This window comes from Cyrtonyx montezumae, unplaced genomic scaffold, assembly GCF_038088225.1.
Source record: "Cyrtonyx montezumae isolate F1298 unplaced genomic scaffold, pur_monq_1.0 scaffold_3, whole genome shotgun sequence".
Classification (NCBI taxonomy): domain Eukaryota; kingdom Metazoa; phylum Chordata; class Aves; order Galliformes; family Odontophoridae; genus Cyrtonyx; species Cyrtonyx montezumae.
The window spans coordinates 47,680,735-47,706,679 of NW_027072034.1; the positions used below are offsets into that span (position 1 = coordinate 47,680,735).

Below are 25,945 nucleotides of genomic sequence, written 5' to 3' on the forward strand. Positions count from 1 at the left end.
CATGGTGGTAGTTTTGACTTTAATTCTCACATGTAGCCTTCATTTGCATAACACCACTTGAGTCACCCAAGTGTGCTTTCACAAGTGAAGCACTGCTTACCACACTTCTGTCCCCAGAAGGGAGAGGAGGTGCTCCTGTTCTGCCTGCACGACCTAGTAGTGGCTGGAGCTCTGTTTCTTCCATTAAGCAGTGCTGGGTGTGCTTCAGCTGTGCTTTGTAGGGGGTGCATAAAAGTCTGCTGCTGTCAGCTCCAGGGAGAAAGGAGCTTGTGCTATTGTCTCCTTGAGCTGTAGTGTGCGTTGGCAACGCGTAGAGACTCAGAAGAATGAGGAAGCACAAATCAGGGGAAAAACAAAACCTCAGCTGACCTAGAGTGTCTTAACTGCTTATCTGACTGTGACTTCAGCTGCAGTACAGTGTTGGTATATAATACTTAAGTGCTGAGTATTTGGCAGTAGCACTGAGGTGCTTCTGTTTAATAGACTGAAGAATGAGAGAAATCCACACAGTGAAACACCTCAGTAAGTGAATCTGGAGCCAGGGCAGGAGTGATGTCCAGCCTCCCTCATTGTCACATTGCTTCCTCTCCTCCGTGAAGCTGCCGGAGCTCCACTTGCGGTTCTGTGAGCTGCAGTGAGCCATCTCAGTCTGGTTTAGTTACTCAAAGCCAGTGCTTTCTCTCCGTGTGTCAGACCAGAGCGTGATTCCTCGTAGCGTACTTCAAGAACGTTTTTATTTTCAAATTAACAGCTCATTAGATATCTAGGACAGAGCTGCTTCAGTGTCAAGCCCCGCTCCTGTAGCACAATCAAGCTATCAAAGCTGCATGACTGAATGCAACAAGCTTACTAATTAAGCTCTCTAATTAGGAAAGTAAACAACCTAGACACATTTTTAAGTGAGTAAAGAGAGTTTCTCATATCTTGCTCATCTGCTTTTTCCAAAAGAGCTCTGCCGAAGCAAACTCTGAAGGGATCACAAAAAATCCCCAGGTAGGTGGCGGTAATGGAGACAAGCAGCTGCAGCTGTGCTAAACCTTCACACCCACAGCCGAAGGCCACGACCAACCTTTCTGCTGTGGCTTGTGGTAGGGGTTCTAAACGCAGCAGGAGCCCTCCCACAGCTGTGAGTCCCTGACAGAGATGGTGTAGCTCAAGAAAAGAGCAGTGCTGAGGTATTTGTTCACGTTACTGGCAGAGTTTCAGTGCAGGAAGCACAAAACCAGCCCGCTACTTGTGCGTGGGCTGAAGGTACCTCAGCCTCCTGCCTTATCTTACTTGCTTGTTATGGTTTTCCTGCCTCGGGGGAAGTTAGAAAAGGGGTGTAATGACAGAGACGGTAATGCCTGCAGGGAGGTGGAACCCTTGCCCTCGCAGAAATATTAGGAAAACGCTCTTTGAGCAGAGGATGACAGAGAAATTTGTTCAATTAAAGCCTTTCCCATCGGCTGAGGATGGAAAGGTGGCCTCGGGTTGAGGGGAAGGACGCAGGGACAGCTCCCTGCCCCTCCTTCTGGATGTTTTCCTGCTCTCAGGCTCCCTCACAACTGTAGCCATAGTGACAGCCTAGAGGGAGGATTTTTTCGTCCAAGCAATTTCACTTAAAACATAAAACGTGCAAGAAAAACAGCCCTTCCCCCTCCGCTCCTTTTGCTCCCAGGAGAGGTTGGGACCTCCCCGCAAGCAGCCAGCAGGGCCTGCACAACCCCACGGGCTGCCCCGGGCACTCAGCAGCCTGGCACACTGCCCCCTGAGCCGTGCTGTGCTGGGAAAACACCGCGACGTGTGCAGCCGAGCGCAGAAGGGATTGCAAAATGTAATGCAAATGGACTCGATGCTAGCATCAAATCGGTTCTCGCCTCCCTCCGTTGAAGGGACGGAAATGCACGAAGTGCCCTAAAGGAGGAAACATTACGAAGCATGGAAGGGGCCTGAAATGTTGCAACACAAAGCACCCGACTTCAGCTGGATGGAACAAGCTGCCCCTTGCCTGCTGCTACTCTGCCTCCATGCCCCGTTTCACTGCAGCCCCTGGCTCCCACGGCTCACTCTGCAGCCCCCTCCCCAGCACAGAAAGCTTGTGCCATCACTTTGCTTGCATGGGCACGGCTGCTCAAACAGACTTGGGGAACTCCAAAGAAGTGAATGCACTTTCAATAAAAGCATCAGGTGCTCGGAAATAAAACACAGCTAGCGTGTTGGCAGCTCATGTTTAACCCCTCTGCAATCTCAGAACAGGCTGCAACTTTGCCACCCAGGCACAGCTCCCTCTCCCTGCCCCCAAGGCCCAGCTGATCCAAGATATTTACAGGCAGAAACAATAGCCACGTCTGTTTATTTGCACTTGGATGCCTACACATTTTTACCATTCACCAAGCAGGTGTGAGCTGGCTGTTTGTTCAGAAGGAAAACACCTCTCCATTTCTCAAGGCTCTCTTCCTTCTCCCAGGCAGAGATGGAAGAACTGGCAGCAGTGAGGGGAGGTTTGCTGCTTGTTCCCTGGCACAGGGCACTGGTCATAGATTCATAGAAGGGGCCTTTAAAGGCAATCGAGCCCAACTCCCTTGCAGCGTGAACAGGGACACCTACAGCTCCATCAGGGTCCTCAGAGCCCTGTCCAGCCTGACCTTGAGAGCCTCCAGCAATAGGGCATCTATCACCTCTCTGGGCAGCCCATGCCAGTGCCCCACCCCCCCCCCCTTACTGTAAAAAAAGCCTTCCTCATTTAATCTAATCTACATCTCCCCTCTTTCAGTTTGAAACCATTTCTCCTTGTCCTATCACAACAGACCCTGCTAATGACTCCTTCCTTCTTACAGCCCCCTTGCAGATACTGAAAGGTCACCCATCGGGTCCACCTCACAGCCTCCTCCTCTCCAGGCTGTCTCTCCTGTACTGAGGACTCTGCATCTGGACACAGTACCCCAGGTGAGGGGTCACTAGTGCAGAGCAGGGGGGCAGGATGTCCCCAACCCACTGTGGGCAGAAGCAGGTGACTGCCCACACACCAGCAGTGTTCTCAAGGTGCTGCTGAGGTGTTTTCAAAACACAAGGGTGAAAGCACAGGAGGAGGATTTTCAAGGCTGGTTGCTATCACTTGGCATCCCGCTACCACTGCAAAGGCACCTTTGAACTGCCCTCCTCCAGCTTTGTTTATGGTCAAACTCCAGTCTGGCTCCCTGTGATCTCCATGAACTTTCCAATCAGCCCCGTTCCAGTGACTGGCACAGCAACAACAACGAACAAATGGACAGGAATAAACACAAAACAGTTTTGGTTCACAGTCTCACACTTTGTGCAATCAGTTTGGACGGCTGACCAACTTCCTAGCGTGGGCCAACACCAACGCACTGGGGTCTCTGAGATGTGGAGACTGCCAATGCAGGGGGAAGAAAGGGCAGAAGAAGGGCCTGCAGCAGTGTTGGGCACCACGTGCAGGGCTGGGCACGTAACTGGCCAGAAACAGAAAGCTTACTTTGCAAAACAAGACATCTCAGAGATAAATTCTTGCGCTATAGCAATCCTCCCTGGATTGTTATTACCTCCTATCGATTTCCTCAGCCACACCTTGATGGATTTGCAAGCTGGAGTTATTTGTGGCTGAGCAGCACCAGGCAGGCCTGGCAGATAGAGGCTAGCATCAAAGAACTATTGTATCATAGAATCATAGTAAGAGGGTCTTAATTCAGCTTTAGACCAAACTGGCTGAAGGTTCCAGATGTAATGGCAGTCAGCACACACTGCTCCTCAGCCTCGCAGGGAAACCCACCCATCTTATGTAATAATGTATCTCCAAGAGCTGGCAGACCGTAAATAAGGCCAAGGGACTGAAGTACACCGCATGACACAGTGCAGCCAGTTCAAATGAAAGTAAATGAGGTCAAGGTTAGAGCATCCCTGAAAAGAAAACCTTTCCATAAGCAAACAAGCAGGATTTTATAGGCATCAGGTGACAACTTTCTCAGCACAAGGAGCAGTAAAATGATACTTGCCATCACCATGCTGTCTGAAATCCAACCACAGAAGACATGTGGGAAGCTATGCCCAGGGGAAGCTCTGCACGTGCAAGGAAGCTGTATAACAACCACATCCCCAGCTCTGCTTTCCTTGCCATTTGGACATGACTGTTGCTTCATGCCACGCAAAGCCAAAGCACTTTTCACCCTGCAGTTGGACACCCTGAGGATCCCTGCTACACGCCCTGGCAGGACCAGCTTCACCTCCACACACCTTGGCCACATCCCCCTGTGCAGACAAGCCCTATCCAGATAAACCCTGGTTTATCTGTCCTCCCTGCCCCACCATGGCCCAAAGCCAAACTGGCTTACCTTGAGGTAAACAAGGTCCTGGCAGCCCGACACTCAGCAGGAAATCCTTGCCTTTGCTGCATCTGCTATGAAGTTATGAGATGCAGCTGCAACCTTCAAGTGTGCACCATGAGAAACATCTGGTGCTCTTTTCAACAAAGCATTCCACAACATTTATAAATCCAAAACAAGCACCAGGTCGGAATTATTATACAATAAATTACTTCAGGGTGTTGAGTTTTGCTTTCAGGAAACCAACAAACGGCTCGAGCTTGCTGAACAACTACAGCAGTGAAGAGGCCAAGTTAGTTTCATCTTTGCTATAAGAACAATTTTCTTGGTTTTTTTTTTTTTTTTGTTTTGTTTTTGTTTCTGTTCTTAATTTTTGAGCCATCAGTGTGCCCTGGTGGCCAAGAATGCCAATGGAATCCTGGGGTGCATTAAAAAGAGTGTGGCCAGCAGGTCGAGGGAGGTGATCCTCCCCCTCTACTCTGCCCTGGTGAGGCCTCATCTGGAGTATTGTGTTCAGTTCTGGGCTCCCTGGTACAAAAATGACTGGGATCTCCTTGAAAGAGTCCAGCAGAGGTCTACAAAGATAATAAAGAGCATGGAACACCTCTCTCAAGAGGAAAGGCTGAGAGACCTGGGGCTGTTCAGCCTTGAGAAAAGAAGACTCAGATCCACATCTATAAATATCTAAGGAGGAGGAGGCAAAGGGATGAGACTGGACTCTTCTCAGCAGTGTGTGGCAATAGGACAAGGGGAAATAGCCACAAAGCATAGGAAGTTCCGCACAAATGTGTGTGGGAACTTCTTCCCAGTGCAGTGACGGAGCAGTGGCACAGCTGCACAGAGAGGTGGTGGAGTCTCCTTCTCTGGAGACGTTCCAGACCCGCCTGGACGCCTACCTGTGCAACCTGGGCTAGGGAGCTGCTTTGGCAGGGGGTTGGACTCAGTGATCTCTGGAGGTCCCTTCCAACCCCTACAATTCTGTGATACTGAGATTATCCTTAGGACAACAGATCCAATGAATAAACCTACAGGTGAATCCTCATCCCAAGAGAAGTGAGCCGCTCCTCTGTCCACCTTACTACATAAAAGTCAACAGTCCTTGAGGAATGTTTGTAATGTCTCATATTAGTTTCCCTTTCCTGAAGTTAAAACGTTTGAATGTCAAAATGGTTAACATATTACCTGAAACAATCCAAGGAAAATTGGGCATAAGTTATGCACTTGGGCACTGCCTTATCCACAGTTCAAACTTGATCTAATTCTCATGTTTGATACCAACGTACATTTGAAAAATTGCTCCTTCCAGTAAAGAACAATTCCCCCTAAGAAAGGGAGAGCTCTGTTAGATGCAACAGTGGGCACATCTCCACAAAGCAAGCTGTGCCCCAGCACACAGTGAGCTCCAGGGGTACGTGAGGACAAAGCAGTAACAGCAAGGCGCGGGAGACACTGCAGCACTTGGAGCCTGGTGAGGCCTCAGCCCCACACTCCCTGCAGAGGCCACACAGCTCTCACCTGGCTTTAGCTCTGGGAAGCGCATGACCTCCCCCTGCCACAGTGCTGGGTTATCCTCCTTGGAGATCTCCAAAAGCCACCTGGATGGAGCCCCAGCACTCTGCTGAGTGTCCCTGCTTGTGAATGAGCAGGAGCAGGTGACCTCTAAAAGCTCCCGCAAACCTCAGCCATCCTGTGACACCATGACTGGGGGAGGAAAAGAGACAGAGGCAGGAATCCACCCTTAATGGTGGGGAAAGACCATAAATGACAGTAGGGATGCATGCGCACACACACATACACACACACACACACAAAAGCCAGCACAGTTTCTCTGTGTGCTCTCACTGCCTCCTGCCCTTGGCAGAGGAGAGGCTGCTGTGCAGCAGGAAACAGCCTCAGGCAGCTGCCTTGGCACAGGGCAATGCAGCCAGGGCTACAGGGAGCCCAGCCACACAGCTGGACAAATGGCGCTGGCACAGAGCCCAGCCCTGTGACAGGTCAGTGAGGCCACCAGGCAGCCACTGCCACAAATTAACCTGGCTGAAAAGCTTAACGTTCCACATAAATAAATATACAAGGGTGAACTTACTGATCTCTGGCTCTCAAGGTAATATCTTGGGGAAACATGCAGTCAGTGATAAAACCCACAGCAGTAACAGCATGTGAGGAGCCTGAAGGACCTGTAGCAGAGGAACCTGGAAAGCAGGAGAGGTCAAGGTGTCATGGCTCTCCCAGCTTGGGAAGGGCCAGCAGGGTGGGCCAGAGGCCAGAGCAGTGCTGGGAAGGTGGCCAGAGCGGGGCCACGGGACAGAATGAGGTGCCACCAAGAACCAAGAGCCCAGCCTGGACATGTCACTGGTTGTCCTTCAGGGGAGCCCCAGGGGAAAAGTCGGGTACCCTCAGTGCAGGGCACAGAGCTGGGTCCTAGGCAGGGCCACCCAGAGGAACACAAGGGAAACCAAGCAGTTGCTGCAGGCCCACCAGACCACAGCCTGCCCAGACAATGCTGCGCTCCAAGCACATCCTGCTCCTGGCCCAGGGGCTGCAACCTGTGGCAGGGACCAGGGCTGCACCCCTGTGCATCAGCCAGAGACCAACAGACACGGGCGTAGGGCTCAGGGGGAGGCAGAGGGTGCTCCTGCACTAGCCCTCCTCTAGCACACCTCAGAACACAGGGACAGGTCCTGTGGGAGCTAATGCCACTCTAAAAACGTGTCATGCCTGATGCATGACAGCAGACATACTGCTCCCGGGCAGCCTCTCTGCCTTCGGCAGCCAACTTTTGTCCGGGCAGTTGGAAACGATTCTTTCTGAACAGATCAAAAATCCCTATGGGAACAGTTCCAAGGGTACACACACAGCTGATGTCAGCAGCCTGCGTTCAACAACAAAACCCATTTTTTGTAGGAAGCAAAAGCATGGCTCAGTGCTTTGAACGGAGGTTACCTTTATGATTCATGGTATGAATGAGCACTTGCTCCAGTGCCCTACGAGTCAGGAAATGGCTCCCTCAGGAAGTGAGTCTGAGGCCGGCTGTATTTACAGAGACTCTGTGGACTTAATCTAGGGCAGGGGGTGGGGGATGGGAAGAATCCCTTTCACTACGGATGGATGCACAGCTCCGTGCATTTCTGTACACAAATACTAACAACAAAACCATAGAATCATTCAGGTTGGAAAAGACCACTAAGATCATCTAGTCCAACCATCAGTCCAACCCCGCCGTGCCCGCTAACTGTGCCCCTCAGTGCCACATCTCCATGTTTCCTGAGCACCTACAGGGATGGTGACTCCATCTCCCTGGGCAGCCTGTAACGATCACAGGAGCCGTCTCCATGGCCTTCCATTTACAACCTTTGACTGGTGCATACATGCTGCCACTTAGATTTGTCCAGCTTAATGCTACATCTTTCTCCCTACCTCTAGGAAGGTGAAAGTACTCTCCTGCACCCCCAGGAAGCCATGAGCTGTCACAAGACAGTGCCTCTGTGCACCCTTGTGCCAGGCCTGCTTCCTCCCCTGGCAGGATCCAGGTCAGCTCCTTGCAACTAGTGACTTCTCCAGCAGTTCAGGTGCTGAGCCCCAAAGCACATCAGGTTGACTAGACAGACATTGGGTTTGTTACTACAACAGGACACAGATCATAAAGTTTTGAAACAAATTTTGAAAAAGGGAAGTAGTCTGGTTGTACAGCCATCAAGCAGCAACCTCCAAAGAAGGAAGAATGAGAATCTCCTTTTTGGTTAATGCTTTTCTTCAGTCATGTGGTCACTCGTTCCTGTGTTAAAAAGCATGCTGAGCAAGTCCTGGCCCAACACCCAGATCAGCTCCCCCTTGTTACCCAGCAAGCTGCCTTCCCTTGCCAAAGGACCACAGCAAGACTTTTAGAGCAACTGCCCTCTACCACACAGTGCACATAGCAAATAACCCATCTTGCTATTTTGTGTCTCTCTTACTAACCTTAGCATTCAGACTACACCTAAAGCACATCCTTTAGCACTAACCTCTGTCAAGTTAAAACTCCTGAGGCTTAAGCAGGTCCTATATTCATGGTATAAATGTATAAGTTTCCTGACTATCGCTGTCTTCACAGTGGGCATAAAGACCTGGACATTAGGATCCCAAGTTTGTGTGCAGCTCCTGGGAACACACTAACAGGTTGCACAGGGGCAGCCTCCCTCTTTACAGAACCACTGCAAAACACCCACCAAAGCTTTGTCAGCCCATGCTCCCCGGACGCCTCAGCAACTGCCAAGATCATGCCTCACTATCTGGCCCTCACAACAGAGCATCACACCCAGCTCACCTGCTGCAGCTGGATGTGGCTCACACCCCAGCCTGACTATGGGTGCTGATAGACAAAAGATAGACAAAAGATCAGCAGGAGTCAAAAAAGCCTGACAGCTTGGCCTGGTGCAGGCACTGCAGCTCTATTTTCCTCACTAAAATCCATTTTTAGAGGAAGATGACTGATAACCACCGGTGAGATATCCCGAGCCCACCTCTGATTTTTCCAGCTTTCAACCCTAATGCAACAGCTACCAGTAACACCAGGTGAAAGCGTGTTAGTAAGAGAAGCATTCTGATGAAATCCATCACAAACTTCAAGATAACAACATGAACATCCAGATCAGGCACTGGTCTTCAACAAGATGACCAACAATTAATTTCACTGACGTGGAACGGGAGAAAACAATTGCATCAATGACACCAACACTGCTTTCAGAGAGACCTTGAGAAAGCAGTCAGCTCCTGACGCATCAGGAACAACACACAGTCAAGAAACACCAGAATCAGCTGATGGCCCAGATGCAGGACACGATGTTACATGAGACACCCTTTTTTTTTTTTTTCTAAGAGACGTCTCCTCTTCTGCTTTGTAGTTATGATATTGCCATCAAAGATTTTTCTTTGTAAACAAGCAGCTTTTGTACCTGTCAAAAACACTACGCAGGGCTGCTGATCCAGGCAGCTGCCAGGCCATACAGGTGCAGCAGCTGATCCTGCTTTGAGGTGCTACATTCAGAAAGATACAGGAAGGCCCAGCAGGAAAGTCTGAAAAACTGAAACACTCTCTGTTAATAGATTATTATGTTAAAACTGGCTTTACATGGAGCTTGGAGTTTACAGGAAAGTATGGAAATAACAGTAAGGAATTAAAAAAAAAAAAAAAGGACTCAGACAATTTTTTCTGCCAGGGTTAACAAACAGAGCTATAGCAAGCCACTTCTCCAGATCTAAAATACCACTCCCACTGTCTCAATCATGCTTTCAAGGCTGCAAGATTTTCCACGTCCATGGGATAGCAGGATTAGTCAGCTAGTGATGGTATTTCTGGCAAAATGAGAGTCTGCATTATCCACATTTACTCAGGCAAGAAAGAAACTATGTATAGGAATTTCCATTCCTGACCAAGGGCTGCATTAGATAACCAGATGATCTCCACAAGCTTTAAGACTGTTTAAGAGGCAGCATTGCAACCCATCCCCAGCACATTTGCTGACACTGTGACTGAGGGAGCTGAGATGAGGACAGTTTCTTCATTTACACGGACTCCAGTTACCAAGTTGAAAGGCTTAGGGTGGAAAGTTGATCAAATTGCTGATGTGAAACTTGGGTGGGGAATATACACTGCTTTTATCTTGTGTTGTAATACTCACAAGCAAAGTCTGGCAAAAGATAACACATGCATGGATAAAAGAGGCCCCAGCATCTGTGTATGCATATGCACATACAAACAACAGCCAACTGCTCTCCTGTTCCTCATTAGAAGCCATCCTAAGTGAGCTGAATGCTTATGATCTCTTGCATTCTCAAAAGCACGAAACATTATTTTTCTGTCCTTGTAAAAGAATAAATAAATAAACAACTGTTGCTAGAAGATGTAAGACAAAGTTTCCAGTCAGGGGCATCCTGTTCCCATTTTGGAACCATCCCCTCATCTGAGTATGCAGGTGGCTGAAGGCAGCATTTTCCTGCTAGATAAAAGCATTTGCAGCCTGTTGTTTTGGGACATTTCTAAGCAGCAGTGTAAACAGGCAAAACAAAGATGCACCCAAAAGAAAAGCATTTGAGTCACTATACTTAGTTAACCTGGGATTTTTTTTAAACACAACACGTACAATTATTTACCAGCCTAGAACACTCAAAAATATGCACTGAACACGTCGTGAGATACTATTTTCTGCCTGAGGCAACTCCATGCCTTATGCCTGTATCAATGAATTTGCCTGTTTTACAATGCTGTAAACATTGTAAACAGTGCTGTAACACACTGCCATTAGCATTGCCAAGGTTCATTTGCTTTCCCCCTGTGGAATACAGTCAGCTGGAACACTGCAGCAAGCAATAAAAAACATTTTAAATCCAATTCACCTTGTAGTTTCCTGTCTTTTTCTTTCAGAATTCATCTTATAGGCACTTGTTCAGTTCCATCCTTCCCTCATACTCGCTGGTGATTACTTTAGGAACATTCAGATTCAACAGAACTTCAAATGCTATGAGCTGCTACAAGCACCACAAATGACTTGGGTTACAGTAACTGCTGAAGCGTCACCAAAAGAAAGATTGCTGAAAATGGCAACAAATGATGAAAGGGTTTTATTGTGAAAATTTCAAGATACTTGAAAACTTTTTGTATTTTCCTTCCCTTTGTTTTTTCTCCCCTCCCTTTGCTGGAATGAGGAAACAGACAATTTATTCTATAGTTGGTTCTCACCACCATGATGTTCTCATTCCCATTGAGCTGTGCATTCAGGCAAAAACAAGAACAAACATTAACAGCTCCATTCCCACCCGTCTAGTAGACAGAAATTCACAGATGCTTCATTATTTACCTCCCACTGGCACTGGTGAGGCAGAAGATTTGTATAGAAAGAAGAGGGAGACTCAGACAAAACACAAGATTCATTGTAACTGCTGTAATGCATAATTACATTAGTTAACATCAACCAAAACATTGTGCTACTTCAAGTTTTCCTCACCGTTAAATGAACTAGCACTGCCAACAGCATCTCAAGAACCTTTCCTATATTATATCAAGGTCAGATACATAAGCTTAAAGAGTATAGAAAAGGAAATCATGACCATTTTAGGTAATAGGAATTTTATTTTATACATAAATAATAACAAGACTGAGGAACTCTGAACCTTGTTACTTGCAATGCTGATCCTGCAACAGGACAAGTGTGGCAGACTTAACTTCCACTGCAGAACTGAGGACAAGGTCTCAAGACTGACCCAAAATATGCAGTGTCCTTTCACAAACGCCATTCCAGAAGTCCATGCAGCACAAGGGCAGTCTTTCCTGAGGCAGAAGGCAGATTAGTCACATTCAAAATCAAAATGGATTCAGATGGTTATCCTCTTTTTCCTAGGAAATCGTTGCTTCTATCTATATTTTTATTCACCTAAAGTCAAAAAAAGAAGGGCACAGATGATATTGGGGCAGGGGTGAAGAAGAGAGAAAAAAGCAGAATTACAATATCGCTGGCCTTTTAATTGTCAAAGTGCAACTACACTTTTTTTCATTGATGTTGAAAGCTGATCAAAAGCCATTTGATGTACATTCTCACTAGTAACATCTTGTGTAGGGATTTAAGTATTCATCTTCCTGATGTGACAGTACTAATCACTGAACCACAGAATGGGTTGGGTTGGAAGGGACCAAGTTCCTCGCTTCCTATAGTTGTGTTCCATGGAAATATAAGAAAAAAACATTTCATAGCAACAAAGCACCAAAGCATTAACTGGCATCTTTTATAATAAATCAGAGCTCTAAAATGCAATCCTATTTCATTCCCATCAGGTGTACTTTCTCTAATCTGTTTTACTTTGGTATAAATCTAGAGCAATTTAACTGGAACAAACAGATAAAAATACAACCTGATCAGGTTGAAAATGACAGATGACACAGAAAAAACACAGACTCTTGTCACCTCCCTGAAGTTCACCAGCACAACAGCTGAAGAAAGTTAAAGCTTGTCTCTCCCATGATGGGACGGATGTGGTCTGAGCTGTAGTTTGCATATAACTGTTAACTACAAAGACGCACTAAAGGACGTGCAATGCTGCTGATTTTTTTGTCATGGAGAAATATGTTAAGAGCTTCCAAGACACAGCAATTTTGTCTCTGGCTGATCAGTCAAAATTCAAAGACCCATGCTGTGACAAATCCTTATAAGGAAAATGAGACAGCAGTTACTTTATAACCAGATTCAACTAGGAGTATTGCCAAGAGTTTAAAATACAGTGAGACTTCCAGGACTGATCTCATTCAGAATAAACAAACATCTTTTCAAAGATGACAGCTGTGTTCTCCAACTTCTGGGATCACCCAGATGCAATAAAACAGCTGGACTTGAGTATGGAGTTAAATAACCAGATCTGATTTCAAGCAGAAGTAACCAATGGCCACTCCCACAGAACAGCTGAAGACTGAGACTGAACTGAACTTTTGCCATTTGGTTGCTCTAGGTCAAAACTCAAGTAGCTGTATTTATGCATCTCCTCCAGAAACAACATGTAGCAGAGCAAGCAGATTTCAAAACCAGCAGCACCTAGATACTTTAAACACTCCAGCAACATCTTAATTCTAGCAAGGAAGACAACAGAACATCTGAGGCAGCAACTCTTTTAAGCATGCCTCAAAACTTGCTTTGCTTATACAGCATGAGTATACTTATTTTTGATAATTTTAGTATAGCTTTAGTACTAATATCTCAAGAAGTGAGTAAAGACCTGACAGAAATTATCATCTTATGGTAAGAAATACTAAAAGAAAATAAAATCTATTTATGGGTTTCTGTTTGTGTTGAATCTTGATATTCGTACAGCGCCCTAAATAAATAAACAAACAAAAAAAAAAGTTTTCCAGACTTTTTATCACTTAATAACACTGTCCTAACTAACAAGCAGCACAACACTCAGTGAATTTTTCAGCAGCTTTCCTTCCTCTTGGTTTTCCTGAGTAACTGACATAAAACAAGATTATTTCTTTTGTATTTTTATGTGGCTGTTTTATAAAACACTAGAAAACACATTTAGAGACTTCACAGTCTGACAGAAAACTCATTCTAATGTCTGAAGGAAAAACTCAGTAAATTGACCACTCCAAATATCTTTGGCCTTTTGAGAACTAGCTACAGCAATCGAATGTATTAATGGAAGCACAACATTACAAATTAGTTTTGCTCTTAAAGTTGGCTGTGTAAAAGCAGAACGCTGTTGTTCAGCAGATGTGTGCACTCTGCATAATGTTTGTGACTGGTGATGATGCATGGAATAAAAACTGGTGCTCTATTTACACAGTTGGCAGCTAGGAAAAAAATACTAGTCAAAAGAACACTGAATAAAAAAATAACGAGGAGCCCCAGCAATGGTAGAATCACTTCCTGATGAAAAATAACTCTTTAATATACTGTGGAAGGAATAAAGGACAAAGGTTGGCAACTAAAAAGTATGTTCAGAAAAAGACATCCTTAATATCTTCTGTGTGAGAAGATAATCTGATATTCTGTCCTAAATGATGTCCAATTACATATTCATTAGCAATAATAGGCCTTAAAAACCCAGCTATTTCTGTTCTACGAACTAGAGCTATCTTTAAAAGTTAGGAGTTTTGTTTTTGTCTTTTGCTTTGTTTTCTCTTTTTTTTCCCCCAGAAACTGAAACAACTACAGGACTTGTTCCAGTTTAGAAGGCAGCCTAAAACAGAACTGGAGTCTCAACTCTAGTTTCCAGCTGAGTGCATCAGGAAACACTGCTTCCATTTCCTTCACTGTGGCTACCAACTGAAGAAGCAAGTCTCATTAGTGAAGTGCACCAACCTGAAAGGTCAGGCACACCATGGATTGTTACAGGCTGTAAGATGAGGTTGAACCTTGAAGCGGGCAAAACTTCAGAGAAAATGTAGGAGCAGAGAATAGGATCCTCTCCCCTCCTTCATACCTACACAGGTATGACAAAGAAGGCAAGCAGTTTTCTGGTACTGGAGGCAGAATTGGGAAGGGGAGAAGAAAACAATCAATCAAGAAGGCACTATTAAACTCAAAAGCCATGGAGGACACAGCTACCGGGTAGCATTAAGGAACACGCATATTACAGACAGATGTTAGGATTATAAACATAGAATTGAAATGATTACCTCTCTTCCCCTTTACATCAATATGAAGAAGACAACTATACACAAGTCAAATGTCCAAATGTTTGTGTTTATTTGCTGCCTGTCATCATTAGCGATTTTCATCCTTTACCTGTTTCATGTCAAGTGATCTGGTGTTCTACTTCAGCGAGCGCTCCTCATTTGAAGCAGCATGGATTTCCAGGGGCTTGTCACCCTCCACTTCACCCTTAAGGAGAGAAGAAGAGGCAAAACACTCCAACTGAGGCAAGCCATTATTAATATTTTTGCTAGAACAGGAGCCCTTGTCAAAAGCTGGAACAAAAACTTCTTGCAAAAACCAAGCCATTGATGAGGCTAGTTCATTATGATACCCAAACCATTTCTAGATTTTAGTCTTCCTGTAGTTAGCTCAGCAATTAATGGATTTGAAAGAACAAGTAGCTCAACAGAAGACGCTTTAATTGACTCATTTTTGCCTGCACTAATAACAGAGGATGAATTCCGACAGAGTAGTTGCTATTTTGCATTCCTCGAATTCTGTGTGGACTTCTACAATGGGCCTCTTTTAGTACATATCCTTTGAAAGAGTGTTCTCACACTTTCTCCGAAATAAACGATGGAAAACAAAGAATGAAGAGAGGCTTGTTACAGCATCTGGTCTATCTATTTGCCAAGTATGCTATAACAAACAGTCACTTGATTATAGTTTTAAATAGATGTCAAAAAAGAAAAAAACTTAAAGGGACACACATGGACAGAGGAATGAAGAACACAAGATTGGAGAACAGGCTGAGAGATCTAGGTCTCTTCAGACTCGAGAAGACCAGACAAAGGGGAAGTCGCACTTCTATGCACAGCCACTTAATGGCCATTTACATATTTGGAAAAGCCAGGCTCTTCTCAATTGCTGAATCTCCATCTTTGGAAATATTCAGCACTTCAATGGACAAGGCCTGTGCCACCAAATCTATCTTCAAAGCTGGTTCTGCTTTGAACGTGGGGATGGAAGAAATGATCGGAGGCCACACCCAACTTCAAAAATTTTCACATTTTAAGAACTAGAATTAAATTGTGCTTTGTTTTTATTCTGAAGATTTTTACCAATATGTCTTAAATAAATGTGATGGAAAATACAAACAAAAATAAGCCAGGAGAGACTAGAAAACATAACAATTTTACAGGATTGTTAAAATTTATGCTCCAGCTCAAGTTAAACACTATGGTAAAGGCATGGAGTCCATGTGACACTTCATATGCTGTGCTGGAGATAAGGATCCAATACAACAAGATTCAATTATGAATATAATTCTTACAGTTCCTACTTGAAATGTGACTAGCAAGACTTTTAAAAAGTAAATCTTTCTTTAACAAGAAAAAACACTGTTTTGATCACTATCCTGGCTATTTCATAGTAAATGAAATCACATCCACAGAACACGCCCATTTCAAAGCAATGACGTAGTTCATAATTCTAATGTATAGGAACTCATACATTCTGGCATTTTACAACTCACAGCAAACAAAGTGACTCATGATGCCTCATCTCAGGGATTACTCAATCATGAACTAATGAACTAAAAATAAGTTGTTCACAGAGGGTTCTGTGTTCTTCCACTTGCTTGTTCTGATTTGTGAAAATGAAAATAATACTCAGGTAGGGTAGTTTGGGGTTTTTTTTATGTTTGGTTGTTTATTTTATTTATTCATTTATTTTTGTCCTGGAAGGAAAAAAAACAAACAAAAGCCAATACACCAAACAAGAGCAAGTGTAGGGAAATCAAGATTTAGCTCAGTTCCTTTGTGCTGGTGAGATGAGATCAGTAGGTCTCACCAAAGGACTTAACTGTGATAGATCTGGTGAAGACAATTGAACTCAACCCACTACTAAACTGTCATTCCTCATATACAAACACATTTGCCCAATTAGCAATTAATAAATCCTTGTAACTCCATCCGCATAGCTCACTGCATCAGTAGTATGTGAGCCTGATAAAGCAGTAAAGCAGGTAGCCAGAAAAAGAAGTCCTTGAGCTGGCACAGGATACAAACATGCCTAATTTTACCAAGTACCAAGGTCCTCAAGTCACACCCAAAACAGATTAGAAGCAAACAAACACATTTAGGTTAATGACCCAAGACAGCCTTCTCCATGGCACAATGCCTTTGTTTAATTAGAAGCAGGCACACAGTCAAAAATCTTCCTATTTTCTGGCTCAACACAACCACTTCATAACACATCTGGATGAACGGAGGAGTTCACGCATCAGATTTCTATCCCACAGCAGGAGCGGAAATATTTTGTATTCTTATGTAACTGACATTTTGTTAGTTACCGGGCAGCTGAAATCTCCCTTCTGCACTCCTGTATTCAATACACTAAGATTCCACAAGATTAAAAAAGAAAAAAAAGAAAATAAGGGGACTGCACACAATACTTTACATAAGTTCCAGCCAACGACTGATGCATTCTGACTCACAGTTCAATAATTTGCCCTTTCTTCTGTCTCTTTGTTTGCCAAGTATTGCTTAGAATGAAGACATCGCCCAGTCAATCAATAAGAACAAATTCTCAGTTGCTTACTTCTAGTTGAAATTGAAATTTGGTCTCCAGGAAGTATGGAGCACTTGAAAAACGTTACTGTGTTTTAAGTCACCCTAAAAAGCACAACCTTTTGTAGGGTAGATTATCTCTTTTTCATCTCCCTAACACTTAAATTCATCACAACTCAAGTGAAGGATCCATCCCACAAGAAATTACAACTTTTTCAAGTTCTACACTGTTACTGTTCTTACTACCAAACAATAAAAAGTGCAGGCAGTATTTTCTGTCAGAAGTCAATGTTTACCATTTAGTTCAGGTAACTGTCTCTTAAGAAGCTACCAAAGACAAACCTTAGATAATTTTTACAGGAAATGCTCCTGCATGACAGGAATAGCGAAACCAGAGACAAAAGAGGAAGGACAAAAAAGAGTGCATTTCATGACAACAATCATCAGATTAGCTGAGTGACAAACAAGAAACTTACAGGTCGGTCAGCTGTATTAAACTGGGGCTCTGAAATGCAGATGTTTAAGTAGTCTTCTGTAAAGAAGCTACCATATTTTGCGTGTAAAGTTACAGTCCTTTAAGCTGTTGCACAAAAATCTTCCAGTCATTATAGTTGGTTAGCCCTCTGACCTAAGAGCAGGCATTACAGCTTACAAACTCATTGAAAATTAAACAGAGATCTCACAGAGGGTTAAAAAAGAAAAAAAGAAGCTGCAATTCACAGACTTAGCAGTTCAGACAGTACTGAATGGCAAAGCAAGAAGAAAAGCGTAGGGAAAGGAGATCTTGCATGAATTTTATTGGGCAGAGGGACCAGTTACTTAACAAAGACTAATGGGAGCCAGTGAAGAGTATGAGCCCTCATAATTGCAAAACTCGAGTAATGAAAGTTTGTTGTTGCCTAAGGCTACTCAAAAGAGCTCCAAACAGTATTCATCACTCCTAAAAAAATGCATAAAAATCACAGATGGGATTCTCTATAACCTGCAAACTAAGGTAAACAAGGTTTGAAGGACGCACTTTTCTCTTCACCATCACCTTTCCTGAAGACTTACAACTTGGTAATACTAACGTTAACTGTGATTTCACCAATTTTTGTGAAATCACTTCTTGTGAGTGAGTAATCAAGTTAAGCAAAAAACTTTCAGGAGACACAACCCTTAAAACACACCTGGCCTACCAATTAGCTGCTTACATTTCTTGCACTGATGTCTCTGGGGGAAGACATAAGGAAGTCGCCCACTTTATATCAAGGTAATGTACACAGAAGCTAAATAACCAATCCTCGTGTCATTTTCTAAGAAAATGCTTCACTCTTCTTAGAATAAAAACGTGGATTGTTGCTTATAATACATAGAATGTATAGTTTTAGTAGAACACTTCTAATCTGACAGCCATTTTCTTCAACAAGCCAGCATCAGGACACCAGAATACTATAATGCAAATCACATATTCAAAACTACAGACTGACTTGGTGTATGGTAGGGCTCCAGCAAGCATTTCAAAACATTACATTAAAAGGTCTTATACTTAAACCTTATATTCTCAATTATGTACTTGATACTGTTTAACTTGGCCCAAAGGAAACTGCCCAGCAGGCTTTTCCCATCAGGAATAATTTTCAGCCCACGTTCTAGTGACTTCACAGCTGCCGCTCAGCTCCTCTAGATGTCATAGAGACAACACCCTCTACAACTTCAGAAAAGAGAAGGAAAAAAATAAAGATCACCAAACTTCTGAAATGAAGGCAGTTTATTTCATCAAGTAACTTTTTACCTAGCTTAACTCACCAAGTTAACTGGCAACAGTTAACACCAACAATACCTGAACAGTTAGATGAACTCTAGAAGGAAACTGTTCAATAGTACTTCAATCTTTTGTATAAATAACATTTTGGAAACCAAGGAGCATGATATAAAGATTCTGCAAGGAGGAAGAGAAAGAAGTGTGTTTACTTAATGATCTCTCCAATTCTGCACATTCTTTGTTTTTTTTCTGAGGTAGCAAGTGCTTGAATAAACCTTATGAGAAGATGAAAGCTTCAAAAGTTTTTGCCTTCCAATAACAACCACGTGTTTCCATTTGAAATTCAAGGACACAATAAAATAAAAAGCTCTGCCAATCCTTGCTGACGCTGCCAGTCGGTCTTTCTGAAATATTTTAAAGTTGCCTATTTTTGGAGATGTTTTTTTGGTAGACTAGGTTTGAGGAGAGGCGCAGTAAGATTAACTAACCTTTGCTTATTCAGAGTTACACGAGTACATTAACTGAAGAGCCTAGGGGCCAATGCCAGGTGAGTGTTCACAAGGAAAGTCAGCTGATGACTGCTCTCCTAAGACTCAACAACCAATAAGACACATGAACACTTCTCCAGCCCATTTTGTTTGGAACTAGTCCCACACGGGAAACTCACTCCAACACACGATATCCCCCCCAGTGCAGATGCTTCTCTGCAATCTGTTTCTCTTGGTGGCCATCCCACTTCTTAGACTTCTGGGTTGCAAATATCTTGTTGTGGTCAGAGAGTAGCTCTGGTTTCTGTCTCCAGAACACCACCATTAAAGCCATACATCATCATCAATGTAGTACAAACTGTTAACATACTTACTGGTATGTACTGTTACCAGTTCCTATTAGGTCCACAGTGAACCATCAAGGCTTTCTGCTGGTTCTAAGTTGCTTTCAAATAACATTTTACTTCAGCCTTGCTGCATTAAATAACTAAAATAAGAGACAGGAAGCAATCTGCTGCTAAGGCGGAAGTTTGTATCAACAGAAGAAGTACAGTTGTTTAGAAATCAGGAATAAAAATTACTGAGCCCAGCAGTACATTTTAACTAGCAGTTAAAAAAAATTCCCTGAAAATCTTACAGGCTGTCCCACACACACATTCTACCAAACTGCACAACTGTTCAGTCTCTTACACTGCAATTCACTGAGCTGTCTACATATTACCTAGTTTCTTTATCTGTGTCAGAGGTACAACTTCAAGGACAGCCTGCCCCTGAGGGCTAATAGAAATGTGCAGTAGATAAACAAACATCACTAAGATAATTAACTCCAGAAGCTTTAGGCAGTCTATAAACTATAACCTAAATGTTACATAACGTAATGATTCAATAAAACAAGTTCCCCTTTCCTCACAAGTCAATTCTAACCTTCAGCTCATACCAATTACCAATCACACTGCACTAATTTTGAATCTTGCATTTTTGTAGAACACAAAAGGCATCTGAAGAAGCAAATAGCATCTTATTTCAAATTTTGTGAGGTTTTTTGCGTGCAGTATTTATGAATAGTTGCCCTAGCACAACGATGCCACTGCATGCTGCTCTATCAGACATTACTATCCAGTCACAACATGTAGTTCTAATAAAACTAAACAAGGACAAATACAAAACAACAACCAAAAGGTAACTTCCAACCGCTTTCTGAAATTGAAATAAACCTACTATTTTTCCACAGCTTAGAAAAATAATGTGAAATCTTTGGTTTCAGAAAAGTAAGCTGAGACAGAATAGGTAAAATTATTTGTCTGGAAACATACTGGTAGATTTTCTCCTAATCCAGAAATACAGTTTCTCACTCAGTCTTCTTACCTTATCACCTTTTTTCCCAGATTTCTTCTTTTTAGGATTATCCTTCCAAAGAGATTCTACAGCAATATATCCTTGAAGACTCCAGTCATACAGCTGTGTACCAGCAACCTTTGAAACAAAAGATATTTGAAAGCATGAGCCCAATAGTCTGAGAAATATTTATTTGTTCCTTGTTCAAGAGGAAAAAAAAAACAATTCAAAACCTTTAAGATCTTCCTGTTCAAGCTCAGAGAATAAAGCCTTAATGAGCATCTTGGTGAAATACATGGGAAATTAGAAAAGCCAACTTGCTAGAAAAAGCTATTAGAAGACTACATGAATTATATCTGTTTAAAATGCAGTGGAATGGTGATGCATGAAAACAATTCTGGGTTTTAACATCTTAGTACTTTTTGTTCAATATTTCTAACATATGCAAATTATTTCTTAATTTGTCCATGCTCACTTTAAAGAGAAAATAATCCTTCTTACTGTCACTATTTTGCAATTTTACATCTTCACTGTTTTGACAGACTAGTAGGAGTGTTCCCTTGTTTGTTTGTTTTTTATTTGCAATTTAGAAGAAATACCTCATTTGCTGATGTCTGTAACAAATAACTAGCTGTTAAGACTCAAAACAGAAGACAGCTAAGGAAAGACCATGTTTGCTATATTACAGCAACAGCAAATTCTGTAACAGGACAAACTCCTAAGTCTAACAAGAGAATTACTTCCTGCTCCTTATGTGATATGGAACCATAATCATCATAGATAACATCCACAGATCCATAGCATCCCAACATCTAAGAGCTTTAGGTTTTTACAACTCCAGGCTCACTTTCAGATTAATACCTTTTCTTATAAAAAAAAAAGCAAAAACAGACAATTTGCCCAACTAGATAGATGAAACTAAAAATTATGTGAAATCAAGAAATGAGAAAGTATCACTCTCTCCAACAGCAACCCTGGATAACCACCACTATGAGAACAGGGCAAGTGTAAGTGATTCTTCTCGAGTTTCTTCCAGACTCCAACAATGTGCTGCTCAGTTTCCCTGAGCCAGAGGCAATTTCTGTATGTGTAACAATGCCCACTGATCATACCTCCTATGAACTCATCCCGTTCCTCCTGAGTCACATGCAACTTTTTAGTGTCCAGAAAATCACATGCTGAGGAGCTCTACCACTAGGCACATGTCACACAAAGAACCACCTCCTTTTGTCTGAACAAAGTAACTGTACCAATTGCACACCATTACCATAACAGATGTGCTCCTGGGCAGAGATCACAGTGCCACCTTTGTACTGCAGCTTCCATAATAAGCTTGAAACTGTACTGAGACCTCTAGCCTTGTATTATGGTGTTGTTTTTTGTTGTTGTTGTTTTTTAGTGCTGCATTAGACTTTAGGAAGTGCAAATAGAAACTTGCCCATTCACAAACTGCATACAGGGATAAATACTTTGTAGTGAGGATCATAGAGGTCTTTTTCAGGTAACAAAATTCCACTCAAATCAGTAACACGAGGATTTGGAATACATTATCAGACCAGCTTATGTCCATAAATGCATGAGGTTGTAAAAAAAAAAAAAATCACTGTATTCAAAAGCCAGAAGCTTTATGCAGCACTAGTGATCTTCTGTTACATTAAGATCACATTTACCATTGAAGGAGCTCAGCGTCAACATCTCAGTAACAAACCCCTCATTCCTAAAACCAGACATATAAATACATAGAGAAAACCAGATGATCTCAGCAATCAGCCACAAATCTGAATACAACTTACTAAAGAGGCTACTTAATATTGAACATTTCAAGAATTAAAACAAAACGAACTAGAAACCCAAATGCAAATCAACAACTGCATTTCTAAGCCACAACTAAATTCAAGATGTAAGATGCTTCAAATACCAACAGACATCATCATCTTTGATGATTACAGTTGTGATTTGATTTTAAACAAGTTAGTGCAACACACAGTTTTCTCTATATTTTAAGTTTATAAAGGTCATCAGAAGAAAAAAAAACAACACAAACAGTTCTGGGGATGAAGGTGTTAAAACTCCAGAATTCATCAATGAAAGCAACACAAGTGTAAACATTCATCATCTTGTGCAGTATTCAGGAGTGTACACTTCTGGATACTCCAACAAACTGGTTGTGAAAACCTCTGGCTGATCTGGAAGGACCTACCAGGACTGGAAGATAAGTGCTACAAAACACAAACGCAAGGTTGGGTTTTGGTGTGGGTTTTGTTGTTGCTGGTTTTTTTTGCTGCAATGTTATTGAGGATACACAGCGATCAACACAAAATGAGGAACAGGAAATATCCATAAACTTTCTCTTGATCCTGCTTAAAAACACTAGAATATTTTAAAATTGTGCTGTTTAATGAAGGTAGTCACACGATTAATTATGAGTTATACTAAAAAAAGAAACTGTCCCTTCATGTTGTTGGAGTAAAGCAGATACATCATAAGGTACAGCAACCCACATGGGTTATTTTGCCACTGTACCAATGCTCCAACACTGTATACACCTGTCTAGAGGCAGGAGCCACACAGAGGCTCACAGTTCATAAGGGTTGAAAAACACTGTTCTAGACAGACTGTAAGGTGCAAGTCACAAGGCAACAGGAACATTTCCAAGAACTTCTTGCTAACCATCTGATACACCCTCTTATGAACAGGACACTGGAGGTCGTGTTGTATCTTGTACTTTATACCTCCCTCTTTCTCACAGAGCAGTTTCAGAGGAAGCAGGTACAGCAGTTGCCACCACTATTCTAGGGAGTGGCAGTTCCAATCCAGAAAAGTGAAAGGAACAATACCAGTACGAGCTGTTCGTTCTACCAAACGAACACTGAACAAACTGTTCATTTGAACACTGACACAAAGTTCCTTTCAGAGAAGGACGTGTTTTCTCCCTACAGTCATCTGCAGTTCTTGATTTCTGAAAGATAATTTCCAGCTTGTTTGCATTACATTGTTACTTGCTAATATACCTCTGCTCAGTGCAACACCAGAGGAAAGTTTGTAAGCTAAAACGTGAACAAACAAGTTCAAAACTCAGACTGACTGGTTTTCCATGGGGCCTCTGAACTTGGAAAGTGACCTTGGGCTATACATAGCCATACCTGGCACTGCTGTTGTACCACTTGCATACCCTAAGGCCAAATGCACATGTGAACACACTTCCATCCTTTAATTCCACACAAACCTCTGTAAGCACTAATACCCAATATTCTGTATGTTGTATGTCAAGATTACCAAGTAGGATTATAGTCAGAAATTCTTTACCAAAACTGCATGCTGAGGACTAAACTGAGAATCTGCTGCCTCTTCTGCTGCACATTGCTAATGAAGTAGTCACAGTACAATACACATACATTCAAACACATTTTGTTTGTTCTCATGGAAATGAACTTCTGCATTACTAAGTTTGCCTTTCAAGAAGCAAGCAAGCATGAATTGTTTACTACTACATGGTACTTGAGAAATTCTAGTTCCAGGGAAAAAATAATAATTTTAATGACAAAGAGACTGATTTAAGTAATTGCATAATGGAAAGTTTGGTTTACCTTCCAACTGGAAAAGTTAATGCAAAACATTTTGAAATGCATTATGGTTAGCTGGAAAGCAATACAGCTCTTACACACTAGTTAAAGTTCCACTACAACAAAATAAACATTAATATTAAATTTTGTTCCCTTACCACACATACAGCCTGAACAGTTGTTCTAAGCTACACAAATGACAATGATGCTAACAGAGAGGAAATAAATCCCTTGCAAATTTATCATTTCTTCAAATGATTACTGAAGAACTGAAAAAAAAAAAACAAAAAACCAAACCCACACACCAAGTCCATGCATTTCTTCCCTCTCTAGAGATACATTATCTGAAAACTATGTATGACTAACACTGTGCTCTGCTGCTGACTTAAGTTTTCAACTTACATACTTTCACTAAAGTAAAAAGATTTCTTCCAGACGCATCAAACACTGTATCTCAACTGTAGATGTATTTTGCTGTGCTTATTTCCAGCTCTCCTATGAAAAGTGATTAATAAAGGTAGGAAGTACTTTGTACTTAAAACAAGCAAACAAAAAATGCCAAATCCAAAAGTTTACCAGAGAAAATGAACACCTCTGCAAATGAAAATCAGTGATGAAATACTCAAATGCAGAAGAAAAAAATATAAAAAGAAAGGATAATAAAATTAAAATCTATGTTCCTGAATATTTTCTATAGCCCCTATTAACCTGGCACATAAGCTTAGTGCTGCAGGCATCTATTTCAGTCCTACAGAATTTTTTCACATGCCCATGAAACTTTTCAAAATAATTACTAGGGGAGTAAGTGTTTCCAATTTCGGACTAAAGCATACAAATGATAGATAGCAGGCTGTGATATGCTTAAAATTTTATTTCTTTAAGAAAAACACACATGAGGTCAGAGGAACCAAGACAGTGTATCTAGGATATCACTCTCCCCACAGAAGTTTTCAAACTCTTACATCTAGTGCCCTGACCAAGTCAACAAAGCTAAACCCACTCCAATCAAGCTCCAGGCTCAGAGTCCCTCACTGGATTTTTTATTATTCAAGTTGAACTAAGAACCGTGAACTGATCAAAGTGCAACCATGCACTTCAAAGCTGCAATAAAATAAACAAGATATTGTGAAGCTGTTAGCAGCAAATCCACAGTTAAGATTGAACTGAGCTTTTTTAAAAACAGTAACATCAGTTTGATCACCATTTAATCATTTCCCACTTCACCATCCAGAAGACAAATAGGATTTCAAGTTTCACAACAGAAATATCTAGGCTTCTTAAATTTTAGTCTTTTTCCTGCCACTCGCATAATTTTTGCTCTCCGTGGATAAGCCAATAGACCTATCAGTATTTAGAACATCTGAATCCAGGAAGCATTAAAAGCAAATTCCTTTCAAGATCAGCATATCACCATGCTGACAAAGTAAAAAACTCTGTATTTGAACTCCCCATAAATCAATGATCTTTCAGTATTCAAGTCATATTTCTTGATAACATTATACTTGAATCCTGATATATCAGCATCATACACAAGCCAATTTATCAAAGCCTAAAATAAAAAATATTTCTGGTACACTGAAGTATGGGCACTTTGTGGATCTGAAAAAAAGTATGTGATGCAGAACTGAGGAATCTGCCAGTACAGTAAAGTGTGTGTAGACAGCAAGGCATATAAGATGAACAGGGACTGCCAGTAATGGTTACTTCAGATTTCTTCCCTCTTCCCCACCCCAGGAAATGCACCGTAAACTTACGTTAGAATGATACGCAAGTGTCTGAAATAACAAATGCATCAACAGAGAAGGCATTCAATAAGCATCAGAGTT

General features: G+C 42.2%; 1 protein-coding gene across 2 annotated transcripts in view; it reads right to left on the minus strand.

The window, feature by feature from the left end:
- Positions 1-10,984: 10,984 nt before the first annotated feature.
- The window catches only part of APOO (apolipoprotein O), a 28,663-nt gene continuing 13,702 nt past the window's right edge, over positions 10,985-25,945 (minus strand). For both annotated transcript variants that reach the window (XM_065741496.1, XM_065741497.1), the window contains exons 7-9: positions 20,587-20,694; positions 14,570-14,665; positions 10,985-11,725 (exon numbers count right to left, since the gene is read on the minus strand). In XM_065741496.1, coding sequence (XP_065597568.1) covers positions 14,597-14,665; positions 20,587-20,694 — 177 coding nt within the window. In that variant the 3' untranslated portion in view covers positions 10,985-11,725; positions 14,570-14,596. The remainder of the gene's footprint in view (positions 11,726-14,569; positions 14,666-20,586; positions 20,695-25,945) is intronic.